The 18,762-nt window shown below is 42.1% G+C and overlaps 2 protein-coding genes across 2 annotated transcripts; one reads left to right on the forward strand and one right to left on the reverse strand.

Moving 5' to 3' along the window:
* Positions 1-977: 977 nt before the first annotated feature.
* On the forward strand, positions 978-2,792 carry LOC125760977 (palmitoyl-protein thioesterase 1). The gene is made up of 5 exons (XM_049421658.1): positions 978-1,380; positions 1,440-1,585; positions 1,689-1,777; positions 1,878-2,313; positions 2,389-2,792. Exons 1-5 carry the CDS (start codon positions 1,272-1,274, stop codon positions 2,509-2,511), a joined length of 903 nt encoding a protein of 300 aa, XP_049277615.1. The 5' UTR covers positions 978-1,271; the 3' UTR covers positions 2,512-2,792.
* Positions 2,793-10,235: 7,443 nt separating this feature from the next.
* LOC125774909 (uncharacterized) lies at positions 10,236-11,588 on the reverse strand. Its single transcript, XM_049445279.1, has one exon. It carries the CDS (start codon positions 11,586-11,588, stop codon positions 10,236-10,238), a length of 1,353 nt encoding a protein of 450 aa, XP_049301236.1.
* Positions 11,589-18,762: the final 7,174 nt, after the last annotated feature.

Below are 18,762 nucleotides of genomic sequence, written 5' to 3' on the forward strand. Positions count from 1 at the left end.
TGTATGCTGCGCGGAGGATTGGAAATGTGCACTTTAGCTTTGTGCAGTGCAGTATTTAAAAAAGTGTTGCGATTTAATTAGAATTTGTATGCCTTTTCAAGCCATTAACGTGTGGTGTTAGTTTTTTCCCTTCACTCCGTGCTTGCTTCGGCAAGCGCATTGAATTGAAGTGAGGAAAAAAATTTTCGGTACATGTTGTGGAAACTTCTTCGCTTTTTTACACGCCGATGAATACAGTTGGTGTTGTGTGTTGTGTGTGGAATAGTGATTATTGTTCTGGTTGATCTTGTGCCGTACGATCAACAAGCCGCAAATTAGTTTTCGCATTTGATTTGGTGAAAAATGATGTCAAATATCCTGTACGCGCAGGCACTGGCGTCCTTCGCCGTTCGCTCACCCCATACGTACATGCAGTGAAGGATCGTGTCTTCTTCTTCTTGTGGGTTTTGCCCGCATTGTATGTGCTGTATTCCTATGTGCAGCGAAAGATCGTGTTTTCGTCATCCTCTTCGGCATCATTCGTACGTGTGAACCGAAGATCACTGCTTGAACCTACACGCACACAACGACAGAAATACGGCGAGAGCGCGCTGCAATGGAATGCTAGGAATGGTCCGTTTCTCTTTTTTGCCCTATGCTAGCACATAGGAAATGGTCCGACCATGTCTTCCTTCGGACCATTTTTTACATGGCGCTTCGGACCATTTCTCCCACCATTTTTTGGTCCGTTTCTCTCGCTCTCTGCACACCGGGGTTTCTCTCGCTCTCTGCACACCGGGGCGGGCTGCAGGTCTCTCATGCCTGCTCTACAGACTTTGTCGTAGACAAAAGCCCATACAAAAATTTGCCCTTTTTCAAAAATTTGCGCATACGAAAATAGCCTCAATTTTATTTTTCAAGCAATTGTTCGTTGGGATATTTTGTAAATATGGGTCTGCAGCTGTATGTCATTCTGGAGTTGACAGACTTATGACGTTTCAATTCCTTTATTGTTGTCTTCAATTAACGCTAAACAAATTTTTTGCTTCCGTATCTACTGCTTTTAAACATTCACAAAAAATAGGAAGGGAAACAGTCGTGAACGTATAAAAGTGCGTAATTGTGATCGGATTGACTTTAGTGAAGTACTGGAGCCAGGAAGCATCTAATTAATTGTCCAAGTGCCGTCATTTTCTGTGATGTAAAGTTTTGCTGTGAAATTTAAGAGCTGATTGTCGGAGAAGAAGGTTCTTCACATTTAAATGTTTGGTCACTCCTTGTAGAGCTTAGAAATGAAACATACGAGTGTTTTGATAACAATCTGTAGTGCGGTTATTATTTGCGCTAATGCAGGAGAAGTGCTTAGTGAAAAAATACCAATAGTTTTATGGCATGGCATGGGTAAGAAAAAAAAAATTGTGATTTGTTTTCCGATATTACTGTTATTGGTTTCGTTACAGGGGACACTTGCTGTTTTCCGTTTAGTTTAGGCGGTGTTACAAAGTTTTTGGAATCGGAAATCGGTGTTTACGTGAAGTCAATTGAAATTGGTAACTCCATTGCTGAAGATTTTAAGAGCGGTTATTTAATTCATCCCAATCAGCAGGTATTTTACGACACATACACGACATGCATTTAAATTTTTTATCGATCCATTAGCGGAAAGCTGTTATATTTGTATGCATACTATCGTTTGTAATAATTTACAGATAGAAATGGTTTGTGCAGAGCTGAGCAAAGATGCAAAATTGAATAATGGGTTTAATGCCATAGGATTTTCTCAGGGAGGTCAGTTCTTGTAAGTATTTGTGGATTCATAACACATTCATTCCTTTATTAATACGGCAGGTTACCAAGAATGGAGCCTAGTAATTCACGACAAATGATATTTCTTTCAGGCGGGGACTTGTGCAGAGATGTTCGACTGTACGCATCAGAAATTTGATTACATTGGGTGGCCAACATCAAGGTGTGTTTGGATTGCCAAACTGTCCCTCATTAAGCAGTCGAACTTGTGAGCGATTTAGGCAACTATTAAATCACGCCGCTTACACGGATTTCATGCAGAATTTTCTGGTTCAGGCAACCTATTGGCACGATCCGCTCAATGAAGCGAAATATACAAACTCTAGTACATTTTTAGCGGATATTAATAACGAACGAAGCATCAACGAGAGCTACATACAAAATTTACAGAAACTAAACAAATTTGTCATGGTTCAGTTTAACAAAGACACGATTGTGCAACCATTAGTATCGCAATGGTTTGGTTATTACAAACCAGGACAGGATAAGGAAACTCAGCAACTTAAGGACACTCGCCTATTCATCGAGGTACGTTGTGTTCGTTATGAAAAAATGATTCAAAAGCTTGTTTCAGGAAATTTAACATTTATTATCAATTTTCAGGATCGCCTCGGTCTAAAAAAGATGAATGAAAAAAACCAAATTGTGTTTCTTGAATGCGAAGGAAACCATCTTCAGTTCACAAAGGAATGGTTCAGAGCCCAGCTGTTTATTTATTTGATGTAGATGACCAACATGTCGGGGTGGTCCGGTGGTGTATGTGATAAACGGCGCCGGTCCACACGGCAGGACCGAGTTCAAATTTCATCCGGACCGTCCCCCGGTAGCAAGGACTGACTATCCGGCTACGTGGTAATATAAGTCTCGTAAGCCAGAAATGGCCGGCATGACCTCAAAGGTCGTTACGCCAAGAAAGAGAAGAAGACCAACATGTAATTTTTGTATTGAACCAAATGTAAAATCAAGGACGATGTAATATAACCATAGAATTATAGTTCATGTTAAAATTTGTGTAATATGACAGCTGCTTAAACGCTTAATAGTTTAACCTTCAAGTAGGCAACCGGATACCCGGGTATTTTTTTTCAATTGGTTCTGTATTGGTTCTGGATGTAATCATCAGGTGTGGCTGGTTTGTACAATTTATTTCGTGTTTTTATAAGGTACGTCGGAGTCTCTACTATGATGCTGTTATTGATGTTTAGGGGGGAATACTTCAAGCATCGTGGCTTCTTCATCGGCTAGCTGATGGATCTTTAGTTTAGTTTAGTTAGAGCTGATCGCGATGATGGGTTGTACCAGTCTGGTAGATCGACTTTGACACCTTGATCTTCTAATATGGTTCCGATAGAGTTTATCTCTGGTGTTGAAAGAATTTTCTTGCTAACTACTGATACTTTGGTCCAACTGATTGATTCTTGAATTTCTTCCAAAACGTGGTTGACTATGTCGATGTTCATTATGGTCTTAGTGGTTTCCAGCTCGTTTAGCATTCTTTGTTCCCGGTTTTTTGTCAATTGGTTTATTGAGTCGGTGAGGGTTCTTAGTCTGTTATCGAACTGTTTGTTGATTTGGTACTGCTTGTTCTCTCTCTCTCTTCTTGGCTTTAACGACGCGGTCCGTGCAAATAGACGTAGAGCGACATTTCTCGCCGCGACTGTTCTCGTCAATATTCGATGAAATGCGATGAAAAGTTCGTAGATAAAAAACAGCATCTAAACGTCGTTGCTATCGAAACAGATAGAATTAATTCAACACAGTAACCACAGAAATGTCTCGCCGAGCGATATTGCTTTGTTTGTAAAATTGAGCTTGTTAGCGAAAAAAGTATGCGAATAATTAAATTGGCAATCGTTGGGTTTCGTTTCTTTTACAATACTAATTTATTTTTATCTTCTATCTTAATTCTATTCTTAACCCGATACGCACTCGGGATCGCCCGTGAGCGACGTTTATCGTTTCTACTTGTTTCCTTCAGTTCGATGCTTGCTCAATCCTTAACATTTCGCCCCGCGTGGAAAGGTCTTCGATTTTGTACTATTCTTTTTCAAATTCTATCTTGTTTTGCCACGGTAATATGCAAAGTTTCAAAATTGCCCGCCGATACACTCTGTCTTTTGTCTTAACCTGAACGACTCGCACATGATTATCTTGACCCTTGTACATTTGAGTGATCCTACCAATGGCCCATTTCAGCGGAGGTAAATAATCTTCCTTCACGAGTACCATCGTCCGTTCCTCTATGTTGCCCCGTTTGCTACTCCATTTCGTCCGCGGTTGTAGTCCCGACGAGTAATCGGTTTGCCATTGCTTCCATACGCGGCTCATGAACTCTTGATTCTTTTGCCATCGATCCAATCTGTTGATGTTGATGTCAGCATACGATGGCTCTAAAATGGACACTAAACTACGATTAATAAGGAAATGACCAGGTGTCAGTACCTCTAAATCCTCGGGATCGGATGACATTGGTGTGAGTGGTCGAGAGTTTAAGCAGGCTTCGATTTGGATGATGAGCGTCTCGAAATCCTCTTTTAACAGGATGGTTGCGCCAATTGTTCCCTTTAAATGCCTGGTAAAACTCTTGACGGGCGCTTCCCATAAACATCCAAAATTTGGTGCGCGTGGAGGAATAAATCGATTCCTTCGTTGAGGCAATGGGATGTAATCGCGTGTTTCGTTTGTTGCATGTCGAAAAGGTCAGCTAACTCCATCAAGGCTCGTTCTGCCCCACGACAGTCTTTTGCATTGTCACAGGATATCGTTCTTGGTTTTCCTCGCCTTGCAACGAAACGCTTCAGTGCTGCAATAAACGCCTGGGTTGACAAATCTGCTACCAGTTCCAAGTGTACTGCTTTAGTCACCAGGCAGATGAACACTGCGACAAAACATTTGATAGGAGTGGCTTTCCGTGGTGCTAGTCGATACCATAGCGGTCCACACAGATCAATTCCGGTGTTAGCGGATGTCGCTGTTGGAGTGACTCTCGTGTACCACCCGTCGTGCTAGATTGCGCACGCGCAAAGGTCAGAACCTTTCCCGAATCGTAGCTATTAGTAATTGCGGGCCCGCGTGCAATAGTTGTTGATGGTACGATTGCATGACGAGGATCGTTAGAGGATGTTTTGAGTCGAGTAGTACCGGATGTTTGCGCAATTCTGATACTGGAGCGTTTCTTAATCAACCACCGATACGTAATATACCATCTTTGAATACGGGAGCAAGTGTATTTAAGCTGGACTTATGTTTCACTTGTCCGTCTCGTCTGATATCAGTGATATCTTCCGCAAAGCTTCTGGCTTGTGACATCCGAATCAATGTGGTTTCAGCTTTCTGTAGTTCGTTGCTAGACAATATTACCCTTCGACGCTGGGTTCGATTTACGCGTTGGCTGGTGTACCGGAATCGAAGGATATATGCTACCATCCTCAATAACGCTGGATGCGATGATCGAAGGCCGAAAATGGGATTTGCCCCACTGTTGCTAACAGTCATTGCTATGGAACGTTATTCCATCTCTTCTGGAGAAAACACAGCATTCGGTATATTGGTCTGCTAAACCCAGTTAAATGGTTGACTCAACCATTTTGGTCCATGCCACCAGGTTTCATTGTCCTTCAGCTGGCTAGGGCTCATTCCCCTGGATATAATATCCGTTGGATTATCTGCACCCGCTACATGGTACCACCTACTCTGGCCTGCGTTGTGCTGAATCATCGCGACGGATTTCCAGCTATCCAATGCAGCACTATCGTTGAGTCCACCCAAAATGTGCACTTTATGTCGCGTTTTAAGCTGCTCTGTCCTCCCTTAATTATCCCCAGACGTCGCACTGCAGCAGGTCGTTCTGACCCATTGTTGCTTGCTATGCGATCGTTTAATTCCTCTTCCCACTTATTTGACTTCCACTTCTCTTTATCCTCTCTTCGTTATCGTCTTAAATTTCCCTTTTAGCATCCTCATCATAATCAATGAGCTTCTGTTATTTTCGTGAGCTTCCCTTTTTGTCTGAGTTTTAGTTTTAGTTTAGATGTTAGGTATATAGTTATGTCTCAACATCAAGAACACCACCACACAATATAAACGCGTTGCGTAGTACATGACAATGCGTGTCATGTAAGAGCGACGCATCGATGCATGTAAGAGCGTCGCATCGAAGCGGTCGCTCTCTTCTGTTCGAACCATCAGCCAATAAACAAGCTTTGCAAACCCGACTCATTATTGGCGCAGCCGGTAGGATTTAGCTAGTGGAAAACAGGTAAAAACAGTGCAAAAAAAGATTTCAGTTTAATTCACATTAAATTCAGTGAAACAGTGAATCTTTGTGTAAGTGTACCCGGAATCCGCGTGTGTTTTAAATAGTGCGTGATTTCATCTCCGAGCGATCTTCAAAGCTCGGGTGACTTGTGGTGCCGCCGCCCTGTAACCACGTGCTTTCTACAGAATCTTTTGTGTGTGGTCATTGACCTAAGGACGAAAGTTAAGGTGTTTCGCGTTGGTAATAGATCTTTGCGCACTACTAGATAGACGCAAAATCTGTACAAAAAAATTTTTTTTTGTTATTCCAAACGAACACATTTTTGCAGGCTGATTGCAGAACAGAGAGCGTTCGAGCGTATTTTTTTCTCGAACCAGATTTGTGCGCACTACCAGATAGACGCAAAATCTACAATACAGTGCTACTTGCTAGTCCGCGTTTTGTTTTCGCTTTGAAATTTCATGAGTAACTTTTCTGAAATTTTATTTGTTAAGCGTGATCCCGTAAGTGAGGAAGAGTACAGTGGAACTGTAAACTCTATTGACTCAGGTGATTTAGCGCATATTCCCATAGCGAATCTTAATATCGATCTAGGAGCAATGTCCCTTGAATCAAAAGCGCAGACACAAACGGCAAATGATGTGTTATCTCAATTGATATCGCAGATTAGCAGAGTAAACGAACTAGTGTCTGCTAGACAGGAGTCGTATGAGGTTATGCTACAAAGGTTATCGAACCCTGTAAGCACGTGTTCCCACCAAACGTTTACGATGCCTATTCAATCATCTCATGCAAATGACGATATTTTTCATATCCCTGTGCTGATTAAATCAATACCTGCCTATAATGGCAGTCGCAAACAATTGCAATCGTGGATAAAGATAGTCGAAGATAGATTGAAGATTTTTGAAAATGTCGTTAGTAGCCAGGTGTACAAAATTTACGTTCAATCAATTTTGAACAAAATTACCGGAAATGCTAAAGATGTGCTATGTCTTGCAGGTAATCCGTTACTTTTCGTTGATGTAAAGAACGTGCTTATAGAAGCTTTTGGAGATCGCCAAGAGCTTGCCACATATAAAGCTCAGCTTTCGCCGAATAAACAAAGCGAAGCAATTAATAGTCGAACGTTCCATGAACAGACAGAAAATATATTGCCTAATACTAACGTAAAAATTGCGAAGCAAGGAAAAATTAACATTTTAGCCGATGCTATGAGTGAAATACCTCAAGAAGTCAATGCAAAGGAAACAGTAGCTGAAAACGTTCCTAGTAGAAACAGGGTCTCCTTAACAGCTTCAAATCATGAAACAAGTGATTTATGCGAAACAGTGCATTTTGTTGACGATTCAAACGATTATTTCGTCCAGATTTCAGGCAGGCCAAAAATTTACTATCGAAATCAGTTGAATTACAAAATTGCAAACACAGACCCAACTATTGTAAAAGCAAAACCATTCCAAAATTTCCATAGAACAATTATAAGAAAGCAAGGATTGGAGGATAATTTTTCAACCAAAAGTAATTTTGTCATGGCAAAAACAATAGTCGCAGATACGAAAAAACAAAATCTTACCACATCCAGGGAACATGAAAGAGCATATCGTGGAATTTTAGAGGTTGAATGTAAACCTAAACGTGCTTACTTCTTTCCAAATATGCAAAGACAGATAAAGCATTTCATTAACAGCTGTGTAATCTGCAATGTTCATAAATATGAACGCAAACCATTTAACATCAAAATATCCCCTCGATATTTACATCATAAACCATACAAGCTTCTTGTCCTTAATCGATGCATTTACGAAACATTTGCCAATGTTACACATGAAAAATAAGAACATTATTCAGGTACAAAGAAAGCTATCGCAATATTTTGCACAATATGATGTACCCAACGGAATAATAACGGATCACGAAACAACATTGCGATCAGTACAATTGAAAAATTATTTAGGATCATTAGGTATGGCATTGAAATACGCTTCATGTTCGGAATCTAACTCGCAGATAGAAAAAAACGCATTGTGCCATCACTGAAATTTATAATACAAATAATGTTTGCGAAGTTTAAAATGTTAGGGATTATGCAGGGCTAGTATTAAGCATAACTATTATAACGTAATTTGAAAAAAAAAACAAAAAAACAAAAAACAAACAAAAAAAAAACAAAAAAACAATGAACTAAAATGAATGTAATCATAAGGTATTTGCATAGCCGCACCACATCAGACGAGGACGTCTTCACACTTACCCCCGGAGGAGTTATGTCTCAACATCAAGAACACCACCACACAATATAAACGCGTTGCGTAGTACATGACAATGCGTGTCATGTAAGAGCGACGCATCGATGCATGTAAGAGCGTCGCATCGAAGCGGTCGCTCTCTTCTGTTCGAACCATCAGCCAATAAACAAGCTTTGCAAACCCGACTCATTATTATATATTATGGTTTATGTTATAATAGTGTACATAGAATAGTGTAGCCTTATACACTTAGAATAGTGTAGCCTTACGGCAGACATATTATAATAAATTGAATTTGAAATTGAAATTGAAGTGTGCTGTGTCGGAGACAACACTGCGTTTGGAAATTTGTTCGTCACAATTCCATTTGGGTATGTCGAAACCTAGGCTGTCTGCTTTTGGTGACCATTTTAATCCAAGCGCTTTGATGTATTTGTTGGGATCTATCAACAGCCTCGAACCCATTGGACGCAGTTGGGTTGGAAGCGTACTCAAAATTTGCTCTGAATTAGATGCCCACTTCCTTAAATGAAAACCAGCTGACTGGAACAACTCGGCCATTTTTTCACATAAACGCTTGCCTTGCTCGACAGTGTCTACACCACTATTCATGTCGTCCATGTAAAAGTCTGTCGCCAAGGATTGTGAAGCCACAGGGCGCGATTCCTTTGCCTCTTTTGATAAGGCTGGCAGACACTTGGTGGCCAAGTATGGAGCTGATGATGTTCCATATGTAATAGTTTTCAGTTGAAACGTACGAATTCCACCATGCTCTGTATCTGACCAAAGAATGCGTTGTAACGGACGGTCTGCTTCTGCTATCCATACTTGACGATACATTTTTCGATGTCCAACGATGTCCGTTAGCGCATATTTTGGCATACGAAAACGCAATATAATGCTCAAAAGGTCTTCTTGAATTACCGGACCGACTAGCAAGGCATCATTGAATGATATTCCGGAATCCGTCGAACAAGAGGCATCGAAAACCACTCGTAGTTTCGTCGTGAGACTATCCGGTCGTACGATGCAATGATGCGGCATGTAATAAGCAATCTTTTCATTTACTGGATCAGGATCGATTTCTACCATGTGCCCTAATCGCAGATATTCATTCAAAAACTCCTGATATTGTGCCTTCAATTCAGGGTTGGCATTAAGCCGACGGCTCAACGAGTGGAGTCGTCGTTTGGCGATGGTGTACGAGGATCCTAGCTTCTTGATCTTAACTCGATCCTTTGGAAGTGCGACTATGTATCTTCCATCTGGCCCTCGCTTAGTGGTTCTATCAAATATATCTTCGCATTTCGATTCTTCGGGTGAAAAGGTACTTAACGTGTGACATGATTCGATTTCCCAGAATTTGGTAAGTTGTTCATCTAACGCTGGTTCGCTACAGGTAAGGTTAACGAGATGCGGTCGCTGATTCTGAAGTACCGATGACTTTCCCGAAACAATCCAACCCAATTGGGTCTCCTGCAGCAGCAATTTGTCACACTTCGATTGAAGTATTAGTACTCCATCCATCAGTATGTCGTTGTATACTTCTCTGCCTAGAAGCATATCGATGTTACCAACTTCACCACAAGTCGGGTCGGCAAGCCTAATATTCTTCGGTATTTCCCAAAGCTGCTGATCTACTTTAGCTGGCGGAAGATTCCACATAATTTCCGACAGAACGTGCAACCTTAAAGGATAACAAACATTAGTAACTTGCGAACCTATTGTAACGTTTACCGAATGCGATGAAGTTTGGCTGCCTCTGCCTACAGCACCAATCGTTTGATGATCTCGTTGTTTGGTAACTCGTAGTCGCTGGACCAAACGTTCGGTGACTAGATTGATCTGTGCCCCACCGTCGAGTAGAGCTCGTGCAATTGTCTGGTTTCCATCAGGTGTCCAAACCGTAACTAGAACTGTCGGGAGTAAAACAGCAGTCGTGGTTACGGGTACGGCATCACCGCCTGATTTCCGGTTTCCCTTTTCGATTGGACGGGTTGCGCAGGATCTCCATCAGCAGCAGCTACAGAAGTGTTCGGGTTGGGGTTTGATTCGACTGGTGACCTATGCAGCATGGTATGGTGCTTTAACTTGCACACTCGACACGAACTCGATGCACACTCCTTCACGCGATGGTCTACTGCCAAACAATTGATGCAAAGCCCCTTTGCCTTGATTAAGTTGTACCGTTCCATCACCGAAAGATTACGAAAAGTCTGGCACTTAAACGCCGAGTGGTAATCTTGCGAACAAAAAACGCATTTTTCCGCAATCACGTTCAGGGTTGCACATGCCTGCTTTAGCTTTTGTCGTCCGTGGTTGGTGTGTGTGCTCGTTGATACCTGCTCCTTCGTCTGAGGCAATGCTTGTAACACTACTACATGCTGCTTCAAAAACTGCACTATTTCAGTGTATTCAGCCACTTCTACACTTCGGTGATGCGTTTCCCATAGCTTTCGAGTATTCGCGTCTAATCTATCGCACAACATGTGGGCTAGAAGCACACTCCAGCCCTTTGTAACAACACCAACCTTTTCGACCATTTTGATGGCTCGCTCGAAGCCATCCAGCAAATTGGTGAGTGACTCGAAGCTTTCACGCTTTGCCGCGGGAATTGCGAAGAGTTCCTCCAAATAACGTCGCACCAATACTTTCTTGTTCTCGTATCTACTCTTAAGTAGTTCCCATGCGATGTTGTAATTGGCTGCTGTAGTTTCCACTGCTTCAATCACTTGAGCTGCCTCCTTGGATACCACGCGTTTCAGGTAAATGAGCTTATCGACGTCGGATAAGCTCGGATGCTGGTCAATCATACTACCAAATGCGTCACGGAAAGTCGGCCAAGCTTCCAACGTGCCTTCGAACTTAGGCAACGGAATTTCTGGTAAACGCACTTTCGATTTGGGGTTTGACACTCCTGGCGAGTGCGTAACGTTCGCCGACGCACACAACGCCGCTTCGCGCCGTTTCAGCACTACAGACAACTCGAAGCGTCGCTGCTCAACCTCTGCATATTGTCTCTCTTCCTCCTCTGTACTGATGGCATTGCTGCTTTCCATGATCGCCGTGTATTTGCTCTCAAAGGATGATGCGATGGATTTTAACTGCTCCGTACACTCTTGAAGATATGATACATCAGCATCCTGCGTTGATTCCAAAGCCACTTTCAGCGATTCCAAACGGCGTAGTATATGTGCGTGGTAACGCCCGATTATTCCCGCCATCGAGGCTTGCGTTTCGATCGGACTCGACGCCGCTTGCACATCCACAAACGCTGTTAGCTCCGGATTAGACATTCTATTATTAAACAACACAAACTTCTTAAAACGATTGCCAATTAATCAGTAACTAATGGTATCCGGTTCGAAGGACCAATTTTTATGTTACCGAAAATAGTAGGCGAGAAATTGAATTGGCGATCGTTCGGTTTAGCTTCTATTACAATACTACTTTATTCTTAACTTCTATCTTAATTCTAATCCCAACCCGATACGCACTCGGGATCGCTCGTGAGCGGCGTTTATCATTCCTGCTTGACTCCTTCAGTTCGATGCTCAATCCTCAATCCTTAACACTAGCCATGGATCCGATTTTGGCATACCCAGACTTCAGTAAAACATTTATTTTAACAACAGACGCAAGTGATTTCGCGATCGGCGCTGTACTGTCACAGGGAACCGTAGGGAAGGATCGTCCTATCGCCTATGCATCCAGGACCTTAAACAGAACCGAGGAAAATTATTGTACAACAGAAAAAGAGTTGTTAGCTATAGTCTGGGCCGTGAAATATTTTCGACCGTATTTATACGGAAGAAAATTTACATTAATAACGGACCACCAACCTCTTATATATTCTATGACTAGTGCAAATCAGAAAATAATAAGATGGAAATTGGTGCTAACCGAATTTGATTTTGACATAGTATACAATCCAGGAAAAGAGAATATCGTGGCAGATGCTCTATCTCGAATTAAACCCAATGAAATCGAAGCGAGCAAGGACGAAATTAATACTAATAATACTATTCACTCGGCAGATACCAGTGATGACCATTACATACGAACAACGGAAAAACCAACGAATACGTTTAAAACGCAAATTATTCTGAATATTGGCAATGAAAGCGAATCACATGACGAAGTGTTCCCTACGTACCACAGATTTATGATATTTAAGCGGAACTATTCAGAAAAACAAATTATAACTATATTTCGTGAAAAGATTAATACAAAAGGAACTAACTGCATTCATGCACCCAAAGAAATCATACAAACTATACAAGAAACATATCGGAAATATTTTTGTCAGTATAAAACGTTTAAACTGGTTTATTCCCCGTTGTTGGTGACAGATGTGAAAAGAACGGAAGACCAGGACAAATTAATTAGGGAAACTCACGAGCGCGCGCATAGGGGAATAAAAGAAAATGTAGCACAGTTACTTGAATCATATTTCTTCCCAAACATGGAAAAAAAGTAAGAATTGTAGTTAATAACTGTGCAATCATATTAACCGGGGCGGCCCGGTGGTGCATGTGATAAACGGCGCCAGTCCACACGGCCGGACCGGGTTCAAATCCCATCCGGACCGTCCCCCCGTAGCAAGGACTGACTATCCGGCTACGTGGTAAAATAAAGTCTAGTAAGCCAGAAATGGCAGGCGTGACCTGTAAGGTCGTTAAGCCAAGAAGAAGAAGAAGAACTGTGCAATCTGTAAACTATGCAAGTATGATCGAAACCCACTGCAGCTGATAAAGAAAACAGTTTGCGTAGAAAAACCATTCGAAAAAAATCATATTGATATTTTCTTTATGAAGGGAAGAAAAATGTTGACAATCGTTGATGCTTTCTCCAAATTTGCGAACGTAATCCCCTTAAAAACGCGAACTATCGTTGACCTTAAGAAATCTATTACAGAGCACATAAGAATTTTTGGAAGACCTAATACTATAGTATGCGATCATGAACCGGCATTTATTTCAATAGAATTTACAGGATTCCTACAAGATTTGAATATTGAGGTCCACCATGTAATTCAAATGGAATTGTAGAACGATTTCATTCGACACTGATAGAACTGTACAGAACTATGAACTCTACTAATAGCGAATTAGATTTCAATGACAAAATAAATATCATAGTCGATATTTATAACAATACTATACACTCGGCTACAGGGAAGAAACCGAGAGCGATTATATTTAATTTAGAGGGAGTAACAAACACGGAAGAAATCTACCAAAAATTTAAAGAACTACAATCAAATGTTAAAATTAAACTTGACAAACAAAATAAGAAAACTGAAGGAGCAAACCAAAATTTAACAGAACCTCCTGCGTCAACTGAAGGTCAAGCTGTTTACGTGAAGGTTAACCAACGAATTACTAAAGACAAGGAACCTTATAAAACATCTAAAGTAAATAAGAACAACGACTTAACTTTTGTAGATCTCTCTCTCTTCTTGGCTTTTAACGACCTTACAGGTCACGCCGGCCATTTCTGGCTTACTAGACTTATTTTTACCACGTAGCCGGATAGTCAGTCCTTGCTACGGGGGACGGTCCGGATGGGATTTGAACCCGGTCCGGCCGTGTGGACTGGCGCCGTTTATCACATGCACCATCTGGCCGCCCCGATACTTTTGTAGATAATTATAACATAAAAATCCATAAATCTAGGCTCAAGAAATAAATGCGTAAAATATGACCAAATATGTAGGGAAAACCGGAAAATTAAACCCAAGCGTTGACGCTTGACTCTATAGCTGCGGGGCCACGACAGTTGAGAATTCCCTCAGAACTCAAAACCTCAGGAACTCATGAGTGATTTTGAGGGATTTGCGTTTTGAGGAAAACCTGGCCGATCTACAAAAACCTCAAAAACTTTTTGAGACTTTTTTTGAGGAATCGTTTTGACAGTTCCGATGCCTCAGCCGTTCAGAATGTAAACAAAACATATTTTTGTTTGCGGTTTTTTTCAATGAAAGTACACTTTTCTTGTGCCATTGTTAATGCAAATACCTACTGAAGAACTAAAATTAGCATTAATTATAATTTAACACCGTATTTGTGTGTTTATTTTTTTTTGTTTTTTTGCGACGGTAAATTGTTCATTTGTTGCACAGTGTGTGACACAATTTATGTATACGTTTTAATTTAAAAACTAAACTTTTTATGCGAAAGACTATCCTTGAATCTCGTTTTTTTGATTGATTAAATGTTTAAATACTTTCTTTTCCTTAAAACAACTTTTTATTGACCATATTTTCCATTGAATTGATCAAAAAACACCTTTGAACAAAGATTACAATTACATGAAATACGTAGCATTTGTCAAACACTGTTTGTTGTCGCTGACGAAAAGAGAGGCAGCATGAGTGATTGTTTGTGTGACAGAATTTGAGGAAAACCTCAAACGGCCACGGCAACACTGGTTTTGAGACGCTTTTTGAGGGATTTGAGTGACTGAGGAAGTTTGAGGGAAAGTCTCAACTGTCGTGGCCCCGCAGCTTATGAGGGGAGACGTAACGCTAGGATTAGTTATTTGTATGTAACGCTAGATATAGATATTTGTATTTGTACTATCGCTGTGAGAATTTAGGAATAATAACGGGAATTTAAATTACATGCACTATAAACCTTATGACCAGAACTGCACTAGATAAGATAAATTGACAACTGATCTAGGGCAATCAAATGAACTCTTAGGATTAAAGAAATGAACTTGTACGAACTATGGACAAATGAATAAACAGTTGCAAACCGAACGGCGGGAAGATTTGACGCGATCACAGAGCTCTCTATTATATCACAACCAGTTTCGGGAATATTACACATTTTGGTCCTTCGAACCGGATATTCGTATAGTCAATCGTGATTCGTGAGTGCATTTTCAGTCATCATTCTGCATCAAGAGTGAAGTTCGGTTCTTCGGCGTCAAGAGTGCAAGTCATTACGTGACAATTCCCGCCATCGCAAAACGCTCTGCATCAAGGGCAACGGTCGGTTACGCGCCATCATTTGAATTTCGCGCCATCACGCTTTTTGTTCTTTCGTTTCTGTTCAAAGTTTTATTCGTATGATGGAAAAGAAAATCAAAGCAGCTCAGCTGAAAAAGAGGATTGCAGTGGAAAACCTAAAATCGCTGGAGCGATTCCAAGCGGCATATTCACCCGATAATGCCAAGCAGATTCCGGAGGTTTTAGAGGATTTGGAGACGAATAAAGCAGGGTTCTTCGCCGCGTTTGAGAAGCTCTTGGAGCTTGACGAAAGCAACGAAGCCATCGAAGCGTGCATTACGGAGAGGATTGATATCGAGGATCGTTGCCGGAAACTGAAATCCTTCCTGCGTGAAAATCAAGTGAAGGAAGACAATATGCTCAGTGACACTACCGGGTTGGCTTCATCTACACTAGCGTTTGGTCGGCCTCATGCCCCAAACTTACGCCTTCCTAAGATAGAACTTCCAACATTCGATGGTGACCATACAAAATGGCTATCGTTCCGTGATCGGTTCTTAGCCATGATCGACGCTTCTGTTGAGCTTCCCTCCATCGCCAAACTGCAGTACCTACTCTCATCGTTGAAGGGGGAAGCAGCTATACCATTTGAGCATACACCTTTAACTGCGGATAATTATTCGTTAACATGGACAGCTCTGTTGAAACGGTACGATAATTCGCGACTGTTAATTCGGGAATATTATCGAAAATTGCACCACCTTCCGGCAGTGCAATCGGCGTGCGTCGACAAACTAACGCACCTAGTGGATGAATTTACTCGTTTCGTCAATGGTCTTGTGAAGCTGGAAGAACCGGTCGCTTCGTGGGACACCCCTCTCTCTAACATGCTACTGATGAAGCTCGACCGTGAAACACTATTGGCGTGGGAGAAGCATTCCGTCCACTTTAACCGTGACAAGTACGATGATGTGATCGAGTTTGTGCAGGATCGAATCCAGATCCTGAAGTCAACTAGCAATATTGTGAATGATCAACCTAGTGGCAGCAAGCTGTTGACCAGTCGCACCAAGGTCAACATCGCTGTATCTGGTATCGGAAATGCGGTACAGCAAGTAAGGGGTTCGATCGTTGCTACCGTCCAATCGAATCACCATCCGTTTACTACGGAAATGGCTTTCCTCATCCTGGACACGCCATCAGCACAGATCCCTACATCACCGATGGACATTTCATCATGGAGAATGCCAGATGTGGCATTAGCTGACAACACCTTCAACATCCCGGGGCAAATCGACATCGTCATCGGAGGCGATGCACTCTGGGAGCTACACACCGGTCGCAAGCGCTCTCTTGGCATGGGCAAACCGTGGCTGGTGGAAACTCACTTCGGCTGGGTGGTTACCGGGAACAGTTCAGCAGGATTCACGCTAAAGAAATGGGCATCTAACCTGACGGAGGCATTAGTGAACGTTCCAACCGAAGATGTGGCGGTTCAACTAACGCATGAGTGGCAAGATTCGAAACAGGTATCCACGCTAGGCATCGTTTGGGAGCCCACGACTGATATGCTCCGTTTTCGAATAGAACTGCCACCTGCAACAGCGGTATTGAAAAAGCGCATAATTTTGTCATATATAGCAAAGATCTTCGACCCTCTTGGTTTGCTAGGCCCAACAATAATCGTCGCCAAAATATTCATGCAGCAACTATGGGCTCTAAAGAAGGAAGGAAAACCATGGGACTGGGACAGCGAACTGCCTTTGCACCTACAGCATGAATGGTTGAAGTTGCATGGAACTATGGAATCACTACGTGATTTATGCATCCCACGCTATATCTCCCAATGCACGACTACAAATCTTCAATTACACATTTTCGCAGACGCATCACAATTGGCGTATGGTGCGTGTTGCTACATTCGGGCTGACAGCATGGAAGGAGTCACTGTTCAGCTGCTTACAGCTAAATCAAAGGTGGTCACTTTATCTAACACTCACTCCATAGCCAGGTTAGAACTGTGTGCAGCGCGATTGGCCACAGTTTTGTTCAAGAAAGTCCAGCAATCACTCAACATTCCTGCTATCACTGTCTGCTGGACAGATTCTATGACGGTGCTACACTGGTTGAACTCTGCACCAAATCGATGGAAGCCGTTCGTAGCCAACAGGGTCGCACAAATTCAATAGACGGCCGGAATACAGTGCTGGAAGCATGTTCCTGGCACCGATAATCCAGCGGACGATATATCGCGTGGACTCACACCGACCAAACTGTTAGAGTGTGAGCGTTGGTGGCACGGGCCGAAATGGCTGTCACGCAGCAAGGAAGAATGGCCTCAAGATCCACCAAGTTTGAGCGAGGTTGAGAACACCGAAGATGAGAGGTTGATGTCACAACGAATTGCAACAACAACAACAATCGATGATTTTCGGAACGGATTGTTTTCACGGTTTTCGGTATACCACAAGATGCAAAGAGTTGTTGCATACTGTTTACGCTTTATACGTAACTTGAAGCTTCGCAAGGAACATAAAACGCAATCTACATCTGTCCCACCAATCACTGTCGATGAACTTCAAAGTGCAGAACTAAAATTGTGCCATCTTTCACAATTGGATACATTTCAAGAAGAACTGCAACATCTACAGAAAGGCAAGGAGATTCCAAAGAACTCAAACCTGAAATGGTTTTCACCATTCATCGACAGTCAGGGCATTCTGCGTATTGGTGGCCGGCTCAGCAACGCACAAATACCGGAATCCATGAAGCATCCAGTTATACTGACATCAAAACATCCGTTGGCTTCATTATTAGCAGTAGCACATCACTTAAGCATGTTACATGCTGGTCCCCAAATGCTGCTAACAGCACTACGGCAACGTTTCTGGATCATTGGGGGTCGTAATTTGTGCAAATCTGTCTACCACAGTTGTCACGCGTGCTTCAAGGCTAAACCCAAACTCGTACACTAAATTATCGCTGATCTGCCATCATCAAGAGTTACACCGACAAGGCCGTTTTCTGTTTGCGGTGTTGATTATTGTGGGCCAATTTTTCTAAGGTCAACCATTCGCACAAGAAGTCCAACTAAAGCATATATTGCGATATTTGTATGCTTTTCTACAAGAGCCGTCCATATAGAACTGGTAAGCGATCTTACCACAGCAGCGTTTTTGGGTGCACTTCGACGTTTAGTTTCACGCCGCGGAAAGGTAAAGGAACTACACTCAGACAACGCAACCACATTCAAAGGAGCATCGCACGAGCTGAATCGTATTTATAAGATGCTAAAATGTAACGAGGTTGATCGAAATGCAATTTTTGATTGGTGCGCGACGAATGAGATGAAGTGGAACTTCATTCCTCCACGAGCACCTCACTTCGGAGGTTTGTGGGAAGCAGCGGTGAAGGCAGCTAAAAAACATATACAGTAAATCCTCCCAAAGCTGTCACCTCCCTAAGGCTGGTGGCACAGCTCCATCGCTCCGATTTTTTCGCATGGTTCTGTC

Source organism: Anopheles funestus, chromosome 2RL, assembly GCF_943734845.2.
Source record: "Anopheles funestus chromosome 2RL, idAnoFuneDA-416_04, whole genome shotgun sequence".
NCBI lineage: Eukaryota > Metazoa > Arthropoda > Insecta > Diptera > Culicidae > Anopheles > Anopheles funestus.

What these genes read in the sequence shown, in the direction of transcription:
- LOC125760977 (XM_049421658.1), top strand. Translation starts at nt 1,272, where the DNA reads ATGAAACATACGAGTGTTTTGATAACAATCTGTAGTGCGGTTATTATT. An exon ending in TAATTCATCCCAATCAGCAG is followed by an intron (nt 1,586 to 1,688) that starts GTATTTTACGAC and finishes AATAATTTACAG; the next exon opens with ATAGAAATGGTTTGTGCAGA. An exon ending in TCTCAGGGAGGTCAGTTCTT is followed by an intron (nt 1,778 to 1,877) that starts GTAAGTATTTGT and finishes TATTTCTTTCAG; the next exon opens with GCGGGGACTTGTGCAGAGAT.
- LOC125774909 (XM_049445279.1), bottom strand. Translation starts at nt 11,588, where the DNA reads ATGTCTAATCCGGAGCTAACAGCGTTTGTGGATGTGCAAGCGGCGTCG.